Source organism: Orbicella franksi, chromosome 13, assembly GCF_964199315.1.
Source record: "Orbicella franksi chromosome 13, jaOrbFran1.1, whole genome shotgun sequence".
Classification (NCBI taxonomy): domain Eukaryota; kingdom Metazoa; phylum Cnidaria; class Anthozoa; order Scleractinia; family Merulinidae; genus Orbicella; species Orbicella franksi.
Window position 1 is genome coordinate 10,899,284 of NC_138157.1, and position 18,337 is coordinate 10,917,620.

Sequence of the window (18,337 nt, forward strand, 5' to 3'; positions counted from 1 at the left end):
TCGAAGCCGAGCATCTAATCATATATAATTTAAAGAGGCAGTGATAGCAGGAGTTCCTTAGCTTGTTTGAAAACGTGTACAATATTTATTAAGTTAATCACTGGAATCTGCCATGCAAATTTGTATCTTTTTTATTTTGCTGGATACATAACAAAGTAAAGGAAAGTGAAACCCAATTTATATCAGAATTGGTTTATTAATTTTTTAATGGTTCTTGTTCCTCTACATTCTATTATCACATGAAATATTTTAAACAATATTTACTGACTGCATTGCAATTTACAATAAATAATGAGAAAAGATTTACACTGTCAATCAACAGCAAAGAAATTAGAAAATTCTGAAATATCTGTTCACTTAATTCAAAGTTTACAGAATTCACCTGTTTGTCATTTGAGAAAAAAAATGCTATCTCTTCATTTTCTTTTTATCTGATTGCACTTTATGGGGGCAATGGCCTACCTGACACATAGGATAAACATGCAACTCTGACTGAGCTAGCCTTAGCAGGACCAACAAATTAAAAGTTTCCAATCCAGAGAGAATTATCTTCAATTTCTCTTTCTAAAAACAGACAAATTACACTAGCCTCTGCTGAGGCAACTCAACCATGTCAATGATAAATGTTGCTCAAAGCTTAATTAGTACAAGAAAGGTCTAGTTTGGGTCTACTCCTCGACCCTTTTTTTCTTGTAAATACTTCTGATTGCCAGTGAACAATGACTTAACAAATAATTAATAAAGGTTTTCAAGTTGATCAAATATTCTTATCTATAACAAGAAATCTCTCTTTCAAAAGAACTACAGTATGGAGGAGACCATTTTAAATAACTGGCTAAAGTAGCTAGATCAACTTTGCAATCTTGTATATTTTGAAGTATGAATAACTTCAAAGTAGCCGTACATGTACCTAGCAAAAAAAAAAAAAAAAAAAAAAATTAAGTATTTTGACTGAAAATTTGTCAGTCGGGCTGTTACTGGTTGCTATTTCATACTGGAGTCCTAAAATGTTCCTAGCTTGTATTCTCATGATGGTATTTTTCTATAGGATAAATAATTATTACTAAAATGCAAATTTATGATGTCAATTAACTCTATGAGCATTCATCTGTCAATGGCAAATTTATCAAATATTAATATGAAAATACAATGATCTGCTCTTAAAAACCATATAAAGTTTGTATGCTTTTTAAAATTCTTTGTCATGCTGTCAACCAGTGACCACTAGCAACATTTTATACAAAAAAAGGAGAAACATTACAGGGTTAAATGTCTACTCTTTCAGAGCTCATTGAGGGAATTCAGTTGGGGACTGATGTTCTGATCAGTTTGAATTTTCGGAAAATTTAGAGGATTTGTATGTAAAATGTTGCTGGAGAGCAAGGCCTTGCTCTCCAGCAACTTTTTCCATACAAATCCTCTTATTCTTTTAAAAATTCGGACCGTCATAAAATCTCCTTCTTTAATGATGGGGGCCTCAAACATTTTGATATTTTCGACATGCTTTTTCCATTTGTGGCGTTCGTTAAGCTATAGCCCATAATTTTATTAAAAATAGGTCACGTGATGGCTTAGCTGCAAAGGGTCTATTGTTCGACAGATACGAAGATAAAACCTTTTTACATTAAAGGATATATGTTTTGTCTCATGGTCAAATTTCAGCCCTACTTTTAACGAGTAAGGAAAGATATCATCATCAGTTCCGCTTCTCCGTATGGAGAGTGGGGCCAGAAATTTTACTTCTCCAAGACACTCTGTAAGCCGCCGCCACGGCCTGCTCCTACCCAACAACAGTAACCCATCGCCATTCGCTCTTTCTCCACTGTTCTACGCCAGATTTACATAGCAGGTTTCAACTGAAGTGCCAAGAGAGAATGAAGATCTTGTGACAGGGTAAATGATTCGTTAACTTTCGCAAATTTCAGCCTGGATATTCATATATAAAATGAATTCTTATAAAAAAAGAGCGTGGGCCTTATTTCTAAGGTAATCCCTCTTAAGTAATTTTTAACGCAGCTCCTTCGCAGTAAATGGGTGTAAAGTCGCTCGGTCGGTTCACGCATCATAGGATTGGCTCTAAATCTGGAGTGACCTAAAAATAACCGTCGAAGGATTTCCTTGGGAATAAGACCTCTATGGTGGATTAACTCTCTTAGTGTTACTTTCCTCTTCTCTTGACAATACCGATCATAACAGTAACAATTATTTCTGACTCAGCATGACTGTCTTTCACGTGCATACCACCGGGCTTTTCCTAGAACAAGGGGTCACGTAGCGGCTCTCGTGAGGTCTCACATGAATGGCTGGATATACCCTTAAAGTGAACAATAGAACAAACAACAATGCCTCTAGCCTCAAAACAATAACAGCTGCTGCAATAATAAAACGATAGACAGATTCGGCCAACGATCGAGTTTACGTCTTTTTTGCCAGCCAATTCAGATCATGAGGTGTTTCATTTGGGAGGTTACAATTGTTCTGACTGTACATAGTGTACTTCCATGCAATCAGTTGAGTGTGGTAAATTGCACAATTGTATCTCGTTAAATGAATCATCACGTGGTCTGAATTTGGTGGCAACAAGGAAGTAAACACGTTAGTCGAATCCGTCTATAGCAGCTTCGAGAGCTGCTAAACTTCTGAGAACAAGACTTCCTGTCGAATAACCACAAACCCACAACTCAGACAGAGGCTCGTGACTGTTTTGACCATGAGAGATTCCCCGTGTGCAACCTCAGTAACCTCGTTGATACTGAGACAAGGAAACAGGTTAAATGTGGGAAAACACTCCTATTTGACGTACTCGAAGCCATTCGTGGAACAAGAAATTTCTTTGGCATGCGAGACTTATAACGCAGTTACAGAAATTGTGCAATTTTTAATTATGGAATACACGGTCATAGTCTGGGCCCTGTAGCCTGGAAAATAACCTTAAAGGGACACTGGCAAGATATATTTGCTTACATGAAAAACTGTTATAAATTCACGAAATGGTCCCTAAATTTATGTAATAAGAACTTAATTAGCTGTGTCAGCTCTAACTAAATGATTAAAAGCAATTTCTTGAAGAAAGTCCACAATGCAGCAACATTTTTGCAAAATTTCAACGAATTTGAACCTTTGAAAAACTGACATCCTGACGCTTTTTCAAAAATCCATATCACAATCCGTTTCCATCCTCGGCATGGTTAGCCATCCTCGCTTCCTAATCGGTTCTAATCATTTTTTGAGTACTGCTCTACAAAATAAAACCATTATTGTTCAGCTTCCAAAGATCGATATATGTTTTTGAGATTTCCAAAATCATGCTAAAAATGGTTAGTGTCCCTTTAATGAAGGCTGTATTTTACTTCGTGACTTTTAGATTTGAAAGTTTATTTGTATAAACTAAACTTCTCCAAAATTCTCCACCCAGTCGCCTTGAAATACGTAGCATACCGAGAATACTTGAAAAACCGCAAATACCGTCAGAACTCAAACTATAAGTAGTCTACTCGGAAAAAGTTGACTGTAGCCATATAGTTACGTCACAATATTGTTTCGTGTGTTACGCTCTTGAAGCTTCTGATCATCTGGAGTGGATAACATGTTTGTTGCTCACGATTATGGTGCTCGTGTTTTAACAGGCCAAGAGAACGTGACAATTCACAAGTCGGCAGATACTTAACAATAAATATATACATTTCGCCGATAAAAGTAAGATATAAAACTTTAAGGTAAAAAGCCAGGCCCGTAACCAGGGGGGTGCACGGGGTGCGTTCGCACCTCCCCACAGGCCCCAAAGGTCCGCATTTTAATACTCAATATCCAAGTTAAGGAGTGCAGTCGGTTAAACTGAAGTCTAAAACTTAACAGTGATACTTAAACAAAATCAAAGAATGGAAAAAGCAGTAATGTATCCACTGGGAAACTAAAACCAGCTGCACTCTAGAAGCCCGAGCCATTCAGAACATTTCAATGAGCGCACAGATGTCCCAGCTTATCTAAATGAATAATAAAATTAACGTGCGCACGCTTTGCACGGGGGCTTAGACGAGCGAGCCAATGACAAGGGAGCGATCTCACGATTTTTGTCAGACACGTCTGCTAACGCGTCGGGTAGTATTCTCTATTTGTACGAGCGCATGAACGCCCGAAGATGCAAAATGAGTTTTTGTGTAATACGTTATGGGTAGGAGAGAACAGGAAAATAGAAAGAGGAAGGCTGCAGCTAAATCTTGCCAGTCTCTCGATACATGAGTCAGTAAAGTACGCCATCAAGAGCCATCAGACGCTGACAGTGACACTAATGACAGTGCAGTCTGCGATGACAGCCCAGCTGAAACCACGACTTCAGATCTATCTCAGTTAACCACTGTTTTTCAGCGAGATATAGATGGTAAATCATACTTATTTTCGCAATGTCCACCAGTCTTGATCCCATTATTATGCTCTGAGGTTTAGTCGCTATTCCTCGATATGAAACAAACTCGCTTAATAGAAAGCCAGTTGTATTAGCTTTCCTCCTGAACTCCACGAAATAACGAGGGCCACCATTACTGAACAGTCGTCCTTTCCAACAAATCCGTGTATCAAATGATGTCTATAAGTTTTCCTTTATCCAAGGACAATAATGGCATGGAACAATTTACCTATTTATGAAGATGTTAATATAAATAATTTTAAGACTATTGCTCTTGCAGCCATTAAATCTTTTGTATAATATATATTCAGACGTCCTAACTTATCTCGACGAGATTATACTTAATCTATTTTATTTTATCTTTTACTAACTTATAATTTTACTGTATATATACATATTGTAATTATTTATTACGTGCTTTTATTATGTTATTTTAAACTCCTAGTATAGTTCCACTGTTTAAGGAGTATGCTTATTAAAGACTTAAAGCCAGAGAGGAACACAGAGTAACAATTCGGAGAGGGACTGGGGGAGGGTTAATCTAAAGCAGCAATCCACAGGCATCCCAAACCATCAAAACAGAAGTTTTCTAGATATAAAGAGGGAAAATACATTTTGTCTCTCGTGGTCTCTTATCGTCATTTCCTGATGTCATGACAATATTCTATGAAAAGCCAATGTGTACTTTCTTAACAATTCAATTCGATTCGCAAGATATGCACCACAATCCCTGCAACGAGCTGTGAATGTGAAAGAAGTGCGAGTTCTTCAAGGCGGCTGCATACATATAACAGGGCACGCATGGGCCAGGAAAGGCTGGCGTCCCTCGCACTAATGCACATACATTATCAAGTTAAAATTGTTTTGGATGAGGTGGTAAATCTGTTTGCCACCAAACACCCACGAAGGCTGGAGCTCGGGACCATTCTGAGGGATTATTTCCGCAGTATTTTGATGTATCCTTTTACATCGTAAAATTAGTCCTTTATAACTTAGTTCAAACAGTTGTATTCGACAAATGTAATATTCAGTTCCTACCGTGTACTTTGCCGTTACAATTTCTCATGTATTGCTACTTTCCTAAATAAACGGATCAGACAATAAAAAATACATTTCGGTAATTTGGCAGTCCACTTTGGCCTTGTTAGCACCCCCTTCCCCCCACATGAAATCCTGGTTACGGGCCTGAAAGCTGTTAAAATTATGAGTCTAAACGTTCTGTGTGATCATCATCATCAGGTGTTAATGAACATTCAGATGTTAATAAGCAGTCAGAGCAAGCCAAGCACATCAGCAAACACCCTAACCACAAGTTCACGTGGGAAGTTTTAACCACTGCCCATTCATGGTTAAAAAGGAGAATAGAAGAAGCGTTCTACATCGCACGCTTCCGTCCAGAACTAAACAAACAAGTCCAATCACTGGACCTCACCTTGTTCCCCATGGGAACAGGTATCACATAACTAGCATTACCTGAACTACAAGAACACTGAGCATATGCATATTATTTCACTCTGATGATGATCAAACAGATCGAAAACGTTAAGACTCATAATTTTAACAGCTTTTTACCTTAAAGTTTTATATTAACAGTAAATATTTTCGAATTTGAAAATGGCTCTCCGGGAAACGTGCTGTAAAAACATTCCTACAGCCAAGAAGGTTTTATTGACAGCGACGAAATCTGCGATATGTTTATAGCCAGATAGCAAGAACTTAGGGCCTGGCCTGTTTACAAGGAGAGAGGGTTACCCTAGCAAGCGGGTTACCCTAACACTCACACATTTCCACTTTTTTTCTTCGTCGTCAGTGTTTACAAGGCAGCTAGGGTTACCCAGGTCGGCGGGTTACCCTATCTACGTGCCAGGGTTACCATGGGCAGGCGGGTTAACTTTCTCCCTTGTAAACACTCCAGGTAGGGTTAACCGGCCTACCCGGGTTAACTTTTTAATTGTTTCCAGATCTTTTGCCCTACCTGTGAATTTTGCTTGTAAATCCGGGCTTTCTTTTGCCGTCAAGCTAGGGTTAAACCGCCTGCTAAAGTAACCCTCCCTCCTTGTAAACAGGCCCTAAGAGAAAGACTCGTAAAGGGAATGGCAAAACATCCATGTAATGACATTACTAAACTTAATACAGTTTCTCAGGTTTTCAAATTCTTGCTTTTCCACAGACAAATTTAAACAGTATTCTTCATGTATTACGGAACGTCAAAGGTTTCAGTGCGAACGCTTGAGAAAATTTGCAGAATTTTATGCCGTCTTCAACTATCAAACTTGCCTTTCACCGATTGTAAAATTCCTTTTTGAAAGCCCTTGAGTAAAGTGCATTCCTGTACAGAGAAGTGATAAGAATGAAGGGCTCCCTCTTAATTAAACATGGTAGAAACACGTTCGAAACAAACCTTTCCGGTGATGAGGTTGATTGCATTTTCGCTCTTCTACCCAGCCCTCCCTTGATCTTTAATTCGTCTGTGTTTTACCACGGTTGATTTTAAATTTACGGTTCACATGGTTTACTGAATAAAAGATTTTTGGAGGCCAAAAAAGCCATCTTATTAAATGATTACAAGTGAATATATGAAAGATCAAATATTTACGTGCATTCTTCACCGTCTACGGGGTACGAACTCACAACGTGACCACCTCCCAGTTGGCTTGATAGCTCAATTTAGAGCACTCCACCGGTAACGCAGAGGTCATGAGTTCTAATCCCGTTCAAGCCTGAATTTTTTTCAGGCGTTAATTTCACAACTGCTTAAGTTGTGTAACTGCGGTGATCAATCATGTCTTCAATTATTGAATGATTAAATGTCATGGATGTGTTATAATCATCAGATGATTGCGTAGGATCTTAATTGGTATAATATGTGATTGCGCAAAGTTTGTCTCTTCCAGAAAACCGTCGCCTCAAGCTATACTTGTAATCATGGTTGACCTGCTCTCGGGTCAACTGTGAGCGTTATAAATAGCTCAAGAAACGTGCAGTTGCTAAGGTATAACGTAAAGTATTGCCTGTGCAGGAAGGCTGTTGTAAAAAAAAAATGAAGGAGTTATAGACTTCAACCTGGAACACTAAGCTCCATCTCGACTTGCCATGGGATTCACTCAAGTATTTGTCTTATTAGAAGGACGTAGTGTGAACGGACCCTAACAATCAGTTGATTTCACCAGCTTGGCCGGCCGTTAACTTGTTGCGTGATGAAACAATTTGCACACGATGAAGATTGTCTTGAATAACTATTACTTCGTGGTTGGCCAGAATGAAATGTTTAGTAGATAAATAATATATAAACGAGTAAACAAACCAACAAATGTTTATTTCTTGAAACAATATTAGCGATCATAAAACACAGCGGACGTCGATAGAGCTGAGGGTGTATTTCCTCAAAGCATGTCTCAAAGAGTACTGAGTTGTTCCGTCGTTCCTCGTTAGGCATTGTTGTTTTGTTTGTTTAGACGTTCAAAAGGAGTTATCGGTGCAATAAATTGAAAGGAGCCTTGGAGGAAGGGAGGTAGCACTAATCAAATGTTCCTTGTGGTTTTACATGTTTTAGTATTAACGTCACAGCCTAACCAAAACAACACTTGTGTGGTTTACGCCGTTTACCGGCTCAAACTAGAAAATAAAGAGTTAATTAATCCCTGGCAACGGTCAAAGGTCCGTTTGTTCTCTTGCGCCAGCTGACCAAAGCTCTTTTGGGACTTTCAGTTACTACTGAAATTGACGGTATCGTTCACTTGGGAGATTGTCAGGCTCCTAACCTGACTTAATTAGAATGCCGCGTTGCAATGAATGAACGATTCTGGTTGGTTTCGCTCAAACAAACTTGAACGGTTAATTTCCGAGTGTTCCCTTTTTGAAAGTGTTCCTCTTTGTCTGTCACACGGCAAGCCTGCGTCATTCGCACACAACAACTACGCTTCACTGTTTATTTTTAAAGAACTGAAACTTTTCGAAAACAGAATTGCGCCCCTAGGCTCGTTACGTACAGGAGCAGTTATGAAACACGTAGTCACTTGAACGTGTGCATGAGCAGAAGTTATGAAACACGAATCACTTGAATCACGGTACGTGTGCACACGTACGGACAAAATTGAATCTTGTACATCCTAGTGAATTAACAACATATTTGTCACTAACACTGAGAAACCTTCGTTATTTAATGGAATATCTGTCAATTACAGAAGTCGTAGGATTTTCCAACTTGAATTAACGCCACACTGACAGCCGTTATACCGGATCCGTACTTGAAACAGTCATTTGTTTTGAAAGAGAGCCATAAAAAGGTTGAAGTGGGGTAAAAACCAACTAATTATCAGTTTGAGGTATTAAAAGGCTCAAAACATGTTTTTATGCCAAACATTTCGAAAACACCTGGCTCTTTTGATCACGTTCCAGCGAAGACGGACCGAGTAAACTCTAAAAATGTCAGGCCTCGATCATCAGTTGCGATAATCTTCTGGTAATTAGCTGACCAGGCACAGTTTCGTTATTTCTAAACACGCACTATGTTATTTTAAACTTTGTGGAGGAATCTAATGACTGAAACAGAACGTGTCCAAACAATATTTTGGCCAAGAAGGCGTCTTGTAAGGTTAAAGGCCACTCGTAAACTCGATATGTAGCCGAATTTAGCCCACGAGATCGTGAACCTTTTCACTTTCCCATCGGGCATGAAGTATTTCTGTTCAAGTTCGTGCTCCGTCCACACAGCTGCGCCGGAGAAATTTGAAAACGGAGGTTTCACTCTGCGGAAAACGCATCAAATGTTTTCCGTCCACTGGCACTTCGCCGGAGGATTTTTAAAACACAACAACAGTCACGGGTCATTTTTGAATTTGCGGTTGAGGAAAATTCACATGATTATCGTGTCGCTTTCGTTTTTGAATAGCTCCGTTTTCCCGGCAAAATGTTTTCCGTCCACAAGAAAACGAAAAGTCGGCGTTTTCAAATTCCTCCGGTTTGAAGAGCGTTTTCGAAAAGTTCCGTTTTCATAATGGGCTAGTGTGGACGGTAGGCTTAACCGTAAAAATAAAGCTCTGTTTTCAAATTCCTCCGGCGTAGTGTGGGGAAGGGGCCTTACGTAACATTTTTCTAGAACACCTGCTTTTACATTTTGAAAATAAATTTGTTTTCATTAACTTCATTTAATTTTCGCTGTTTTTAATATAAGGACCTGACAAGGATGCTTAAAACTCAGGAAAGAAATGTGGTCTTTTCATTGAATATCAATCTTTGCCAAACCAACAAATTGAAAATTATTCAAGGCGCTGATGTGCTACCATTTTCTCTGCGCGAGCAAGAGAAAATCTTTGGCAATCAGCAATTAAGGAGATTTGAATTAAAAAGAATACAAAATGCGAATGATTGAAAATGGCTTGATTGATGCTTTACTCTGATATGGAAATCGTTGCTCTTTGTCACCGCAATCCTTCCAGTTTTAACAGGAGAGCACGTCTAAAATAATAAGGAAGAGATAGGTATATCGAGATAATTTTGTGATGTCGGAAATGTAACTTTCTTAATGGCTGCTTCAGTGGAAATACACTTCAAAATGTCAGCTCGATTTTGAAAGGAATCCCAACAAAGCTACATCAGCATTTGTGACTCTTTTGGAATTGGTTTTGTGCCATCGAAAATCTAAACATAAAGATGGAGTGTGCCAAAAAATATATTTATATATAGATACTGGTCATAGTATATTTTTGTAGGCAAGAATAATACTAAACATATACTTCCCGTTGTACGTCAATCGCTTGTCTACATCTACCTAAAAAAATAACGCAAAACGAGAAACGTAGTATGATGTCTTTTCAAAAGCTACTACGCACATCAACCTTTGTTGTTCAATTTTCTTTATTCGCTAATCTCGATTCACACAATGAAATTTTCACACGGCACTATACCTTAACTGAAAGGCTATCAAAATATTTATGACCGGCCAGCCGGCTATTTTCATTACATATTCGTTTAGCTTCTCGCCTATGGCATATTATATAACGACCGGATTTAAGTCACTCTCCGCAACACGTTTTTGAAAAAAAGGTCTAAACTCCAATGGAAGGTGACAGACAGAAACACGTTCTCTTCTATTTATACTAAAGATTAAACACTGTTTTAGCCATTTACAACTGAAAGGGGAAGCGACAAAGTGAAACGAAGGAAACACGCATACGTCAAACGGAATTTTCGTCAGCTTCTTTAAATACCTGCCTGCCTCCTGGAAGCCTTAAATATATGCGTTATTGGCGGTTTATTTGGGTCCTTGCGAAAGTGCTGCTTGCTCCCACGCATTAATTACACACTGAAGGTCGAAAAAAGTCCCTTCGCTTGTTTGTAGGAGCAAGATTTCGACCTGTTCGTCGTTTGCGTCTGACTAGAAAGCGAGGTTAATAGTTTGATCATGTCTCTGTCTTTCTGCTGCAGCGCAATTCCCAGCGGCATAAGTCCATCGTCAGTTTTCGCTCTGACGTTCGCGCCGCGTCGAATAAGCAGCTCCGCGCACTGTCTGTTTCTACCACACACTGCCGCGTGAAGCGGCGTCCAGCCCTCACTGTCTACAATGTTCACGTCAGCTCCGCATTGAAGTAAAGCATGCACACAAGCAACTTTCCCGTCGTAAGCAGCCTCGTGTAGTGCAGAAGCGCCGCTCGACGTTAGGTGATCAATATTCACGGTCCCCGAGAGAATTATATTTTTGAGAGCGCCGGGGTCATTCGCAGAAACCGCGGCACACATGGTGTAGGCAGGGTGAAGAAAGTTTGTATTGCAGCTTAGTCCTGGTCTCGTGTAGCTCTGTAGTCTTCGCCTTGGCCCTTGCATGTTCTCCCAAGGCCGTTCATCCTCCACTGTGTCAATTATAATCTGCGGAACAGAGAACCGCGTCTTTTTTGTGTTCGTTTTCGAGGTTATGAACAGTTGCGGTGGAAAAGAGTATTGATTTGTAATGTCCTGGGCTTTGAGTCCATTTACGAGCCTGGTTAGCTTTTTCTTCGGTCGAAAACTGTTCCTCTGCGGCAAAATAACAGAGTTCACGGAATTCATGCCGCTTTCAACAGGCATACGAGGTAACACTGAGACCATTTCGCTCCAGCGAGGTGTAATACCAACTTCTCCAATTTGCAGGTCGGGGATTTTTGCTGCTACTACCGGCAACGTCCCCGTCCAACTGACGAGCTCAGCTGTGGAACCCGTGAACAGCCTTGAATAATTACTAATGTCAATTCCTTGGCTTAAAACTGGTGCAATGGGAAATTCAATCCCATGAACACATGCTACTCTCGAGAGGCTATCAATATTATGTCGAACTGTCCCCGACAGATTACTGGCTGAAGCAACCTTGGAACACAGAAGACTATTAATGAATCGAAAACCTTGTGAAACTGGTCTAGTTCGCTACGATAACGACCAACAGATCGATCTTACCTTGACGGTTTGTGATAGTTTAGTGATGTTTGGGTCACGAGCGAAAGAACACATAATGGGTTTATTTTCCCAATCGCGTCTGTAATCATGTCAATCAACCTGGCTATGACGTCAATCGGTTGTTTTTTTCCGGCTCGGGGAATAAGGGATTTACTGATGGTCTTAGGAGATCTCTTTTATTTCTATTGTACGAAACTGAAGGCTGTCAATAGTAAAGAATAGCGTTTTTGAATTCTAATACGATCTTGCCTCTATTTTAGGAAATTGTTTACAATCCGAAAGGTAATTGTTTGGATTTCAAAAGAACTCAGACAGCGAAGAAACAAGGCTAAAATGTTGTTTAAAAGAACACTGGACCATCAACCACTCCAGAACATTCAAGGGATTTTTGTTTCTTTCTTTAACATTCTAGTTCGTTGCCACAGAGTCAATATCACTTCACGGACTGTGTGTGGTGAGCTCAACCTTTGACGTCATTAGTTGGAAGGACGAGCGCAAAATCTTGTTTCAACCGCTGTGAAAATGCCTGTATTTTTAATTGGATTGCAAATACTGTAGCTTAGCTTTTGCTGAATATATTTGAACATATTTACATTTCATTTATTTTCCAAGGTCAAAGAAATGAATTAAAGGGGGCGAAAAATAAACTGAATTCGGTTTTCGCGGCGTTGGTGTTTACATGACAAAATTGTTTTTTTTTTAATTGTAAATGGACCGTGCCTTACATTTGCATGTTAAAACTCATTCGTCCTTTGATGATACTGGTATATTCGCTTCTTTGTTATCACGATGAAGAGGACAATAGGTAACAACATCATTACTGGCTAAAATTAACACTGTAATGATCGGCTTCGAGTTTATTTTCAAACTGAAGATACATTTTTCAAAGATTATGATTTCAGATGCGGCTGTCGCAGAACTTGTAACAGTAATTACATATATAGCGACTCTTATGTTCGATGTGTGTGACGGTGGGCTGAATTGAAAAATATTAATGATAAAGTAGAAACTGTAAAATCGTTATTATTGGGATTAGAACCATTCCGTTAAAATTATCAGAATTATAGGAAATATTTCTTTTTTTGATCGAGCAAATGGATTTATCACACCATCAGGCACGGTTTTACATGAAGTAATCGGATTTAGTTGTTTCTATTTCAGGTAACCAAGGGCCGGATGAATGTAAAAAGAGAAAACGAGTGAATTCTAGTGAAAAAAAAAAAAAAAATACAAAATAAAAAAAAAAAATACACACTGGGTACAACCAACTTGGAAATGATGTTGACAATGATTTATTTATAGTATGTACTCGTTTACAGCTTGATAAACATTACCTATAAGTTGAAAAGTGTTGCTGTAAGGCACCCATTGTTGTAACTGAACAGACTGGAGTAAAGGGCGACGTGAACAATGCCATTCAGAAGATATATGAAGAAAACATAGGACGAACTTTCTAGCTAAACAGTCACTTAACCCAAAAGGATGTCCTGAACGTTCTCCCATTGGACGTAACAGCGACACGAAACGCCTCCAGTTCAACGGAGATTGAATCACTTATGATGAGACGTAGGCTGTTTGTGACGACCAACGCAACGGAATCGTGACAGGCCATCTTAGCCCTTAAAAATTAATGACGGGATAAGGTGGGTTACGATTTAGAATTCCAAGCACATCCTTTGCTCACAAAAACATAACTTGGCCTGGTTCGAGCTGATATGTTAAGGATATACGTAAAATTTTTTTTATCACAGTAAAGTCCACAAGTCCACTGAGTTTCTGATTGTCTTAAATTTCCTCAATTTGGTTCGTATGTCATTATTTGCTTGCAAAAAACTCCGCAGATCCACCAACCACATTGAAAGGGATCATATAAGAATATATTTTAACATTCTATCATCATTTTATTAATTCATGATTACAAAACAATTATATTTTAATAATAATACACATTAGCGTTTCTTATCATATATATTCCTATTTCGTTCTAAATTAATTTTTAAATAGAGGGGAACAGATTAGGAAAATTTTTCAGTGATGAGAAAATCGAAAGAATAAAAATTATTTGTTACTGCTTCTAAAATGAGTGCTGAAACCGAAGGAGTTTCCTGAGAGGGAACACGTGCGAAGACGGAAATACCCACCTACTACTCACAAACTACGTAGGAAAGGACTTCACTTTGACCACAAAAATATCCAATCTTCAAAGAATCTGTTTTTCACTGAAACCCTAATCCTCTTCTGGGGAGAACAGATTTTCAAATATTTATAGACAGTCTACTTGGTGCTCACAAATTGCGTAGAGGTGGCTTTCTCTTTCACGTCTTATAGACCACAAGAATACCGGCAATGTTGACCGAATCTATTTTTTGAAAGCTCAGACCTCTTGTGGAAAGCACAGATATACAAATATTGGTCAAAGGGCTTGAATGAAATCCGATAAAAGCGAAGTGCAGATGAAAACACGCGCTTATGAAAATTAATTGACTCTGAAAAGCGTTTATGAGCAATTTCTTAATTTTACTTTTTTTTTTTTTCAAATTTGCAGGTCTAAATATCACGAACACAACACGGTCAGTGATAAGAGATATTTTAAAAGTTTTACCAGCCGATCCTACGGCAACTGTATAAAGGTTTTAGTACAAAGATCACACCAATTACAATCAACACCCACTCGCTATATCAAGTCTTTTGACGTGTATTGCTCTCGAGGCTAATGATGTTCTCTTGATGTGATTACCAGAACGTCAAGGCCAATATTTATAACAGAAAATTTACGGCGACTATATTGAACTGTCAGTCCATTCACAAGTCAAACGATAGTCGAAGAATAGTGATCATCATATGGTCGATTCTTCTCGTTTTTCGCGTTTTATACTTGCTTAGGCCTGGTGTGGATCGCCAAATCATATAAAGCATGTTTTTAATTGGAAATCATATTAACGAAAAAGAAAAAAATCAAACCTTTTTCGGGAAAATGTTTTACGTCAGAGAAATTATTAGCGCCACGTGTGCTCGCAAGCACGCGTCAATAATTGCCGAGTAATGTGTCAATAATAACAAACTTGTTAAAAATAATTTCAAAAAGCAGCAAAAAGGCTATAAGAGAAAATTATGTGGGCCCTTTATACAATCGAAGCGTCTCATTAAAAACCTTTAAGTTTACGGTATAATTTATGTCCCGAGAAGAGCCGTTCGGTTAAAGGTGTGCTGTAACTAAGCGCTATCACTGAATAATACAATCCTTATAATTAAAAAAAAAAAAAAAAAAAAAAAAATTGACAAAAGCGTTGGTTCAAGTACGGTTAAATTGCAGTGAGAACGATTTGATCGCTCAATGTCTTTATTGACAAAAACGTTGGTTCAAATACGGTTAAATTGCAGTGAGAACGATTTGATCGCTCAATGTCTTTATTAACCCAAATTCGAGGAAATGCTGTACATTGTAACCTGTTTCCTTATGCAGTTTTTTTGAAGTTTTGGGAAGCCGGTTCAAGTCCGGAACTTGTTTTCAATACGCGCGCACTGTGCGGACAAATTCGTAAGGACCGACTTTCTGTTGTTTTCACTGAAGAATGGGTTAGCTTTCAGGCTGAGTAATCGAAAGTTTCTCGGTAAGTCCGAGGCCAAGCGTGCGCGAGTAAACGGTCGCGAGGAGAGAAACAAATTCCCCTCTGTCTCAGTCTCATGTGCCGTGAGGGCTGTCTCAGTCTCACCGTACCGTGAGAGCTGTCTCAGTCCCACGTGCCGTGAGAGCTGTCTCAGTCTCACCGAGCCGTGAGGGCTGTCTCAGTCTCACGTGCCGTGAAGGCTGTCTCAGTCTCACCGTACCGTGAGAGCTGTCTCAGTCTCACCGTACCGTGAGAGCTGTCTCAGTCTCACGTGGCGTGAGAGCTGTCTCTGTCTCAGTTCTCATAGACATGTGGTATTGACGTGCGTTACATTAATTGAACTCTGATCTTCAGTGGAATTCTAACTCTGGTGGTATGATAAACTACGCACACACACTTGACATGTAAGAGGAGCTTTAATAGGTCACAATATTTTACAAAGTTCCTCTTTTTCGAAGTAAAGTAGATCATATATTGGCACAGAAATCGCGCCACTATGAAATTGATATTTGTCGCCGGGAAAAAATTAACAATGTCTACAATGTTAATCTCGGTCGGAATTCTGCTTCTAAGGGTTGTATGTAAAAAGCTTTGCACGTGAATGAATAGCCAAAATATAACGCGACTTTCCTGATGGTTCATAATAAATTCTAAATCACCGAGTCCTTGCTAAGGTTTCTCAGTGTTCTTGGTTGTTTTGAAGAGAAATCATTCCTGGATGCACAGCGTGTTTCAAGCAAAACTAGATATGTTTAGATTTTCGCATGTCATTTTTCGTGGCTATATTTAGGAAGAATTTTTACATTCACAGCGTGCATCTCTTCAATGCAGGGTAAGAATGACGTCAATCGTGGGTTGTAGTTCACGACTTTTAACGCCTAAAATAACGAGGAAGGAATTTATAGATCACTCAGCAGGATAAGTTAGAGGAAATATGCTAAATACAGTAGCCTTCTTTTTTCTCATCACTGAAAATACAAATATTATGTTTCTTACAGTGACGAAGGATACAAACATGACTGCCACTCGAAGGAATAAACACGAGGAGAAACAAACCTTCATTCGATCGCTCATATTCGGTGCATCTAACCAATATCTCGATTTATTATATAACTGTGCATCATCTATTTGGTTAAGGCTGGTATTATATCGACAAACCCGAATTTAAGCTTCAAAAAGTACATGCTTGAAAGAAAACACTTACCTCCGCGCGAGATCTCGCCGTATTTTAAAATTGCATACATGTAATTAAAAGATCTGCTCTGTCATATGATTTCGCGACTTCATGACCCTTCGTAATGAAAGACACGTCATACTGTTTTATTAGGCATCATTTTGCATCGCAATGAAGATCAACGACTAAAAATATTGCAAGGATGAGAGTGTGAGAGGGTGTTATCGGTAGTTATCCCCGGTGAATTACAAACGTGACGTTTGTAATTCATAATTTGTAATTCAGTTTTCCCGCAACTTGCAGCGCGCCTATTCGGTGGTAAGGGCAGTATAATAAAAAGAAAAATCAAAGTCCAGAAACTATAAGATAATTAAGGTTACTGTAGACCTTCAGGGGTGCCTTTCGGAAAATGCTTCAGGGGCACCCAACGACCGTTTTCTCTCGTATGCTTTAAAACGCTGTTTTAGGCTACGTAGAGTACTTTTAAAGCTCTGTAGGTTAATTTTAGGTTGCGCTAAAAAAATTTTTATCTGTTCGGTTATTCTAGGGGAACTTGAGTATTGTCGAATTTATTAGGGCTTTTTGGTCCATTTCCCGAAACCCTTAGGTCTTATCGCCTTTCCGAAAATGATAGCTTACCTTTTTAGCGTACCCAAAACGACATTTTTAACAATCCGAAAACAACAGACATTAAATTTCTCATATCACGAAAGTTCGAGGTGACAACTCTCTTCAGAAAATCAAAGGGGATTAAAGACCTTCCGAACAGATAATTTACCGAAACGATCCGTTGGGTGCCCCTGATGCTTTCTTTACGCGCTGCTTTAAAGAAAACCACGGCAAACTATATATCAATGTAATAAACTGTAGAATCCGAAAATAACAATACATTTTGCTATTTTTGTTTTGATAGGCACGCGCAAGCCTAAAAACGCAAAATTGGCCGTACTTGCTAAACTGAATTACCAGCCTTTGTGTTACCGCGGACATCCAAACTGACTGGACGTTATCAATCAGGAGATGATGAGCTAACAAAGGGCGTGAAACTTTTTCGATATTTCTATTGGCTGCTTAGAAAATCTCTTTCAAAGTTGGACAATAGAAAATTTTCTGACTGCTGTTACTCAATGGGACGTTACAGGATAAAAATATTTCGATTTTCGCAAAAGCCTCACACCTTTGGTGCGCTAACATGTGACGAACATTTTGGCCAAGTTTCGTTAAAATCCGATAAATCTACATACCCTATTAATTCATCTGAAGAGAGGTAGTCCACGCAAAAGTAAACCTCAAGTTTTCGGCCGCGAAAGAAATTCACTGTTTTCGCACCTCACTGAAGCGGTTGTCAACGTGCCCATGTAGTCTCCTCCGCAGCCGTTATTAGGGTCGTCACGCAACGTTTCTCCCTAATAACGGCTGCGGAGGAGACTACGTGCCCATGCCGCCAACCGATGAAACCCAGCTTTAAACTTCCTAGCGGGCTACAGTAACGCTTCCCGGGAATGAATGTGCAATGTTTACATGTATAGTATATCTTAATATCTTAAATCGTCTGCCGTGAAACATTCAGCATCTAAACCGAATCAGTAGATAAATGGTAAAGAAGGAAAAGGGAAAAAAGAGGAATGCTAGCGGAATAGCCTTGAACAGGCCTACTCGGCGAGCCGAGTCGAGTGCGAATATTTACGCATTTACAAAAAAAAAAAAAAAACTAAACGCGTAATTCAT

The 18,337-nt window shown here is 39.0% G+C and overlaps 1 protein-coding gene across 1 annotated transcript; it reads right to left on the reverse strand.

Annotated features, from left to right (window-relative positions):
* Positions 1-7,117: 7,117 nt before the first annotated feature.
* LOC145465910 (uncharacterized) lies at positions 7,118-11,878 on the reverse strand. The gene has a single exon (XM_081449674.1). It carries the CDS (start codon positions 11,483-11,485, stop codon positions 10,700-10,702), a length of 786 nt encoding a protein of 261 aa, XP_081305800.1. The 5' UTR covers positions 11,486-11,878; the 3' UTR covers positions 7,118-10,699.
* Positions 11,879-18,337: the final 6,459 nt, after the last annotated feature.